This window comes from Arachis duranensis, chromosome 1 (genome assembly GCF_000817695.3).
Source record: "Arachis duranensis cultivar V14167 chromosome 1, aradu.V14167.gnm2.J7QH, whole genome shotgun sequence".
Classification (NCBI taxonomy): domain Eukaryota; kingdom Viridiplantae; phylum Streptophyta; class Magnoliopsida; order Fabales; family Fabaceae; genus Arachis; species Arachis duranensis.
In genome coordinates, this window is record NC_029772.3 from 92,784,385 (window position 1) to 92,792,772 (window position 8,388).

General features: G+C 31.6%; 1 protein-coding gene across 1 annotated transcript; it reads left to right on the plus strand.

Moving 5' to 3' along the window:
• Positions 1–876: 876 nt before the first annotated feature.
• Positions 877–3,724, plus strand: LOC107461898 (xylogalacturonan beta-1,3-xylosyltransferase). Its single transcript, XM_016080462.3, has 3 exons — positions 877–1,361; positions 1,860–2,223; positions 3,042–3,724. Exons 1-3 carry the CDS (start codon positions 1,003–1,005, stop codon positions 3,705–3,707), a joined length of 1,389 nt encoding a protein of 462 aa, XP_015935948.1. The 5' UTR covers positions 877–1,002; the 3' UTR covers positions 3,708–3,724.
• The last annotated feature ends 4,664 nt before the right edge of the window (positions 3,725–8,388 follow it).

The window sequence follows — 8,388 nt, forward strand, 5'->3', positions numbered from 1 at the left end:
AGGATATATTGACTCATAAGAAGTCTCATGGTGGCAACTCGCAGTCGATTTTCTGTGAAGTTGATAACTGAGAGCTGTTAGATGATTTAATTGAGTTGACTAAATTTTTATTTGACGATTTTCAGCTATCAACTTCACGAAAAATCGACTATACCTAAATTTCACCGAAATCTCATAAAAAATATGAGCAAATAAAGTAATAAACTACTCTTAATTCATGAGTCAAAGAAAAAGGCACAATCAATAAGTAATTTTAACGGAAGGAAATACGTAACTCTTCTAATGCAAAGTCAAAAGTTTCAACATTTATCCACATGATTCAAATAAATGTCACTACTTATTTTATTTACGTGGATATCAAGATCAGTCATTAAAAATAAATTAAATTACACATATATTTATATACAAATAAATAATTAATTTTAGTGGTTGATTTTAATATACAAATAATATTTTTGATAAATATATATAAGAGGCACATGGAGATGGTGAAGAGGTTGAAGGTGTGGGCTTATTGAAGTGAATTATTCATAGCCTTGATAAGCATGTCCAAGTTCGTGAAAAGTTTCAATAAATAATAGGGTCTTCCTACTTGCTACCTGGCACAATAAGTATGAATTGGTTGGCGTTTCTTAATCGAAGCTTGTCTTTTCCCAAACTTAGTAAATTCTTGTAAGAAATAAATACAAGAGGAGGACAAGTTCACATGACCATATAGCTTTGGTGGCCCATGGCTGATGCCACCCTATTTATTCCTTACTTTGTTTGCTTCTATTTCTATTGTCACAAACTCATTTATTTCATTAGAAATATGAAAAGTGGAATCACTAGTATAATAAAATGAAAATTAGATCTTTATCTTTCTTGAGATAAGATAAGGTTATATATATTACGGTTTCTTTTGTCTGATGTGATGTTGTAACCAACCAATCAATCACTAATTGATAAACAAAATTAAAGAGGCTAAGGCATGTGATATGAGTGGCAGAGTGAAGGAAAGCAATGAAATTGAAAGGATTGAAATCCCAAATATGTTTGTTGTTGTTGTTGTTAGTGTTACTCCTCAATTTCTCCCTTGTTTTCTTCACTCCCTCAAATGAAGAACAACACCGTATGATTCATAGAATTCACTCAGATTCTCCCTTCCCACCTTCTTCTAGCACCAGAGGCAACCAACATCCAAAAGAAATTCTCTCCACCGCTGCAAATAATGATTCACTAGTTCATACAAGGATCACTAGTTTGGAGAGAATTGAAGGTGGTTTGGCACGGGCACGAGCCTCCATTCTTGAAGCTATTAGGTCCAGCAACCACACAAAACCAAAAGGATCCATTTACTTGAATCCTCGCGCTTTTCACCAGTAAGTTGCATACTATTTTTTATCTGTTTTAAGTAACTTCTCTTTGCATACCCATAAATGGTTAAACAAAAATGTGCACCCACGTGTAAGTTGTATTTTAATATGTGTTTGTTTGGATGTCATTATTTTAATAAAAAATAAAAAAGAAATATTTTTTTTGAAAAGTTGTAATTTACAATTTTTTAAAAGATTTTTTTTTTAAAAAAAAGATTTTCATATAATAAATAAACAAAAAGTATTTTTATATTGTTATACTTAAATATAATTGATAAATAAAAAGATTTTTTTTTTACATAAAATATCCAAATTTAAAATTTTTACTTTTTCATAAGATTTTTTAAAATATGATAACTCGACAAAAGATCTCACCCAAACAAGTTTTATATTCTATATAAATGTTAGATTTAGTGGTTGATTTTTTGTGTACACAACATAACTAATTGACTAACAACTGTGTTGGTATAATCACATAACTAATGTAATGTAAGAATGGAACAGGAGTCAGAATGAGATGAAGAAGAGGTTCAAAGTGTGGGTGTACAAGGAAGGAGAACAACCATTGGTGCATGATGGACCTGTTAACAACAAATACGCGATTGAGGGACAATTCATTGATGAAATAGAGAACAAGAAGAGCCACTTCATTGCTAACAATCCAGAACATGCCCATGTATTCTTAATTCCGTTGAGCATATCAAAGGTGATTCGGTATGTTTACAAGCCAAGAAGGTCGAGATATGACTATGACCCTGAGCGCCTACAGCGTCTGGTGGAGGATTACATTTCTGTTGTTGCAACCAAGTACCCTTTTTGGAACAGAAGCACAGGTGCTGACCACTTTCTCATTTCATGCCATGATTGGGTGCGTATCTTCTTTTATAGAAAAGACTCGTGCAGTTAATTTGTTTTCATACCGTTTTTAAATGAACTTTTTATTTTTAATATTGAAGTGGTAGTAGTATTTTTTTAAAATGTAGATTGTTAGGTGTTATATTCAATTGTGAAATCGTTTAACTAGAGAAGCAGTAATTAGACCTTTCGATTTATTAAAGATATAAAAATTGAATCGTCTGATTTATTAGAGGTACAAAAATCAAACCGTTCAATTTCTAAAGGTACACAAATCGGACCGTTCGATTTGTGTTAAAAAAATAAAAAATTTGAGGTACAAAAATCGGATCATCCGATTTGTATTAAAAAAATTAAAAAATTTAAGTACAGAAATCGGATCATCCAATTTGTGTATTTTCTATCGTTTTAAAAACACCAAAAAATACAATATAAAAAGGAAAAGTATAGGGTACCAACATATTATCCGCCAACTTCTGCTAACTCTTATTTATATTTGTGTTTCATGGAAGTGTGTTCGTAGATGTGTCTAGTAATTAATATATTTTAAATACATATATAAAGAGACACATCCAGAAAATATATCTACAAAGACACTTCTATTAAACACAATTATAAAAAAGACATTTTTATTAGACATATCCACAAATACACTTCTATAAAATACAATTATAAATAAAAGTTAGCAGAAATTGACAGATATGTTATTAATAATGTAGCGAAACCGATATAAAAATATATTCCCACTTTTATTTTCATAATAAAAGAAAAATTAGCCTATTTAAATATTATGTTCATGTAAAGATAACTGTACTTGTATTCATGGAACAGGGTCCCAGAATTTCATATGCGAATCCCCAACTCTTCAAGAACTTTATGAGGGTACTATGCAATGCCAACACCTCAGAAGGCTTTCTGCCCAACAGAGACGTGTCCATCCCCGAAGTGTACCTGCCAGTTGGAAAGCTAGGCCCACCAAACACGGCCCAACACCCCGCTAAAAGGACAATACTAGCCTTCTTCGCAGGTGGGGCGCACGGTTTCATTAGAAAAAGGCTGCTCAAGCGTTGGAAGAACAAGGACAAAGAAGTCCAAGTCCATGAGTACCTTGAAAAGGGCCAAGACTACACAAAGTTGATGGGCCTAAGCAAGTTTTGCTTGTGCCCTAGTGGATATGAAGTTGCAAGTCCTAGGGTTGTGGAAGCAATTTATGCAGGGTGTGTTCCAGTTATAATTTGTGATAATTACTCTCTGCCCTTCAGTGATGTCCTTAATTGGAATAAATTCTCCATGCAAATTGAAGTTGGGAGAATACCGGAAATTAAGACTATTTTGCAAAATGTAACACAGGATAAGTATATGGAGTTGTATTTTAGTGTGAGGAGGGTTAGAAAGCATTTTGTGATAAATAGGCCTGCAAGGCCATTTGATTTGATTCATATGATACTTCACTCCATATGGTTAAGAAGGCTAAATTTTCGGCTAGTAACTTCATAATAAGGTGATTTCTACATAATCTCTTTCTTTAAAATATATATTTTTTGGTGTTGTCTTTGAAAAATTAATAAAAAAATAATAATAATTGAATATTTGTGTGTATTGAATATGTTAATTTTAAATACTTTTGATATTTAGTTACTGTATATATAAATTTTAAGAGAAAACGTTATACATTTTCAAAGAAAAAAAAAATAAAAAAATATTTGGTAAGAGATACAAGTGGTAACTGCCACATGTTTTACTTATTAGTTTTGAAAATTTATCCAAAAAAAATGCTTGGACAAATAATTTTTAGTAATTTTTGTCATATTTAACCAGCATAAATAATAATTTTTTTTAATAAATAAATTTTATTGATTTATATATTTAAATTCTAAATACAAACTGTATTAATTTATGTATATAAAATTTCGGTTAATATAAGTATAAACTATATATTTCTTGTGATAAAACTTCTGTAAATATGGGTATAAATTATTATTGCCTAAATGTTGGACAAAAATGATAATTTTTACAGTTATGCTATAAATACAAGCCTTTTTGACTTACAGGCTAAGTTGGGCCAAACCCAACAAAAACTACTCTCACCCAACTCAAGCGTGTTAAACACGCGCATTACTCGTCCGCTTAAGCAAGTGTCAAGAGTTCGAATTCCGCCTTGTGCATGCAGCAACCCATTGGGCAGCGACAACCCTTAAATGGAGCTCAGATCCGCGACGGATTAGTCCTTAACCTGTCGGGTTGGGGGATACCGTTTGGGTAAACAAAAAAAAAAACACGCGCATTACTCAACCGTTTTCAAAGCGCGCTACTCACCATTATGAACGACTCTTCTTCTTCTTCCTTGATCAACACTCGACGAAATCAACAAGCAAACATCAAAATTGCCATAAAAAAAACACCGAAAAGAAAGAAGAAATATTATTCAAGGTACTGTTTCACTAATCTTTTAGGTTTTACAGGTTTCTCGTTCTGATTTCGAAGGCGAAGCATTATATCGTCGTCTTTCTCTTTTATTAAGTAGATTCATTATATATTCTTTGTTTAAAGTAGATATTACCCTTCTGGTGAAATTGTTCAAGTCGGTTATACTGTTTTACGTACTTTTAGTGAATGGTTTAATGTATTTTTTCATTTATTTTTGTGCATGTTTGCATGTTTTGAAGTGAGTTTGTATACATATAAACTTTGTACTATATTTTAAGTGAACTCATATTTGGGTGTATATAGCTGTAAACCCCGGTTAAATTAGTAAATAATTAGTCAATAAATTAGTTTTTAATAAGGAGGATTAGAAATGTGAATATTATATTAAATTAGGATAGAACTCATCGAAACGAGAATTTTGACATTAATTTCGAAGGAAACGTTCCAAAATTAAACCAAATGGGCCAAACCGGTTGAACCGGACCCGAACCGGGCTATCGTTCCAACCGGACCAGCCCTTTTAAGTGAACCCAACAGTGCCTTCTCCCTCATTTTCAGCAGCACGAAGCTGAAAGCATTTCCAAGGAGGAGAGGAACGAAACACCCTGTAAACTTACGGTAAATTTTCAACTCCCGTAACTTCTCCGTCTAAGCTTCAATCGCCGTACCGTTTGCGGCCACGCGTTCATCGCGTCGAGCTCTATGTTTCTACCAAAAAAATTTTATAGGTAACTCGTTATTTCATACTCAGCCTTCATTTCCCCCAATTTTCGAGTTTTGAGAAGGAATGTTGAATTTCTTTTATTTTTGATGTTTTAGGATCCAATTAACTTGAGAAAAACGTTCACTCTTACTTATGTGAATTTGAATTTGAATATTGTATGAGTGAACATTTTTCTCAAGCTAATTGGATCCTAAAACATCAAAAATAAAAGAAATTCAACATTCCTTCTCAAAACTCAAAAATTGGGGGAAATGAAGGCTGAGTATGAAATAACGAGTTACCAAACAACATGGCTTATGTCTTGTTCGATTTCTAGATGGCTCTTGTAGACGTTTAATTTGCTTGGAATCTTTTTCATGATGTGCCAAATACACCAACGGTGAATTGTTGTGGGCATACAAGCCTCGATAGCCCTTTGTATCGATGCGCATTGATCGGTGAGAATCCCTTTCGGAATATTTTCTCCCATGCAACGAAGCCAATATTCAAATAACCGTTTGAATGATTGAATATCTTCGTTTTTCATCAAAGTGCATCCCAGAAGTGTTGACTCACCGTGGTGATTTACCCCGACAAAAGAACCAAAAACCAGATTATACCTGAAACAGATTACGACAAAATAGAATTGAAGTCGTTAAATACACTCAAATAATCATTGTTTACACCCAAAAACATCCAATATATACCTCTGCTACAGATTTATAGAACAACATTAATTCAACATCATAAACCATAACAGCATATTACTTGTTTGTATTGTAGGTGGTGTCGAATATAATAACATCTCCGAAATACTCACAGGCAACCCTGCTCCATTTCTGCCTAAAAAACAAGCTTAATTAACTGATCGTCCTCGAGTTTGAGCTCGAAAAAGAAATTCTTATTCTTCTCTTTTATTCTTAATAAGTATTTTCCGAATTCTTTTGCATCATCTAGTTCCGAAATATTCTGCACTTCTCTCGTGATGTAATTTCTCACATCTTTTTTCGATAAAATTTAACTCGTGGTGACCCGCGGCTATTGACACAAATGATTGGTAAGTTTTGCTTGGTTTGATTCCGACTTTCTTGTTATTCTCTATTGTACGACGCACGGGCATGCTTGGTTCCCTATCCTGTTTAAGCATCTCTGCTTGATTTACACAGCAAGGATGTGAATGATGCAACACGGCCTTGGAAATGATCCAAATACCGATGTCCTTCAATATGTGTATATAAATTCTTGCGGGACAATTTAATCCTGTTGAGGGGTTTATCTTCTCCGTCAGAGATATTTTCGATTTCCATTTTTCCTCTCTGCGACATGTAATCAATTGATTCTTAATTTCATTTTCCTTCTTATTTTTGCTCCGAACTCTTGTAGAAAAACCTGCAGCTTTCGAATAATCCTTGTAGAATTTTGCAGCATCTCCAAGGATGTTAAAAGTCATTCCAACCTTGGGAACAAACTGCTCATCTACATCACAGAGGAACTACAAAATACACCCAAAATAGTCTACAATACACCATATTAAAACAAGCATAAACTATAGAATACAAATACAAATATAAAACCATCATAAAAAATAACAAAAATCAGATTTAGGAATCATCATCAAACAGAAACTAAACCAATTCAACTAAAACAATAAGACAATTCACCCTAAGTCAAATGGAAAGTCCGAACATGTCAATACACCCAAACTTTCCCACTGTACACCCAAATAGTTCTCATTTACACCCGAAAGACTGATATAAAATACAGAAAATTCATTAGAACTAGTATATTACATTCAATTCAAACAATGAACAGCAAATTTCATAGGCAAGGTTCACAACATTATTCAGCTCCACAATCATAAACTACTAACAAAAATATTAACTGAAATCAAACCACACCTCAGGAACTTCATTGGATTCAAATTCAAAATCCACTTCGCTCTAGTTCAACTGACAATCTGAAGTTGAATCATTCATTATCTTCAAAACGATTTCAGAGCTTGATTTGAGAAACAATGAAAATCGAGAAAAACGAACAAAGAGAACGCAGAGAAAAACGCACGAAAGAGATCGCAGAGAAAAGGCAAGAAAATGCAGAAGAAATTCGTAAAAGAGAAAAGATCCTTTCTAAAAAGGAAGTTATATATTCGCGCGTTAATTGAAAAATTTATTAAAAAGTGCGTGGACCAGACATGCCAAAAGAGGCGCGCTTTAACCATAAGTGAGTATGTGGACTTGTAAAACTTGTATAACAAAAACACTTATATGTGGAGAATAATTCTAATTTTTATTCATCATATAACATTGCTAATTTATTAATTCTAAATAACAAAATTGGTAAATAATATCGAAAGTGATATTTTCTCCATATTTCAAAGATAAACGTCGGCTACAAGATAATGCAAAATGTATATTTTGGAATAAATGACTAAAACAAACCTTATTTTGGAATTTTTTCTGTCTTAAAATAGAAAATTTCTCATCTATAAAAGTGGATATTTGATATTTTCATGTTATCAAAAGAATAAAAATTAGGATATGTAATTATTATTCTATCTCAATTATTATGATTTTTTGTCAAAGAGTTTTACGTATTATTGAGAATATTGAAAATAATTTCAATCATTTATAACACTAAATTTATAATATTTTTTTTAAAATATATAGTATTTTTAAAATATAATTTTTTAGAATAAATTTTTTAACCTTTAACTAAACGTCAACCAACTATTGTGTATTACATATAAAATCTATATATAGTTTGTTTGCAATATACAATAGTTAGTAAATCATAGAATCATTTATATGAATCAAATAAATAAGGCTCAAAATTATAAAGATGTTCTGAATACAATTTAATTACACATCTATTTTATCTATATCTTTATATAAATCGAATTAATTTAACTTGATTTATACTAAATACATGTAAATATCGAATCAATTATTAATACAACATATATATCTGATTCAATTCATTACTTATATAACATATTATTATTATTATACAATATATATATATATAGTAAATTAAATAAATTAAATTCGA

Excerpts from the sequence above, each read along its gene's own strand:
- LOC107461898 (XM_016080462.3), top strand. The coding sequence starts at position 1,003 with ATGAAATTGAAAGGATTGAAATCCCAAATATGTTTGTTGTTGTTGTTG. Across the intron at positions 1,362-1,859 it reads AATCCTCGCGCTTTTCACCA|GAGTCAGAATGAGATGAAGA; the intron begins GTAAGTTGCATA and ends AGAATGGAACAG. Across the intron at positions 2,224-3,041 it reads TCATTTCATGCCATGATTGG|GGTCCCAGAATTTCATATGC; the intron begins GTGCGTATCTTC and ends TTCATGGAACAG.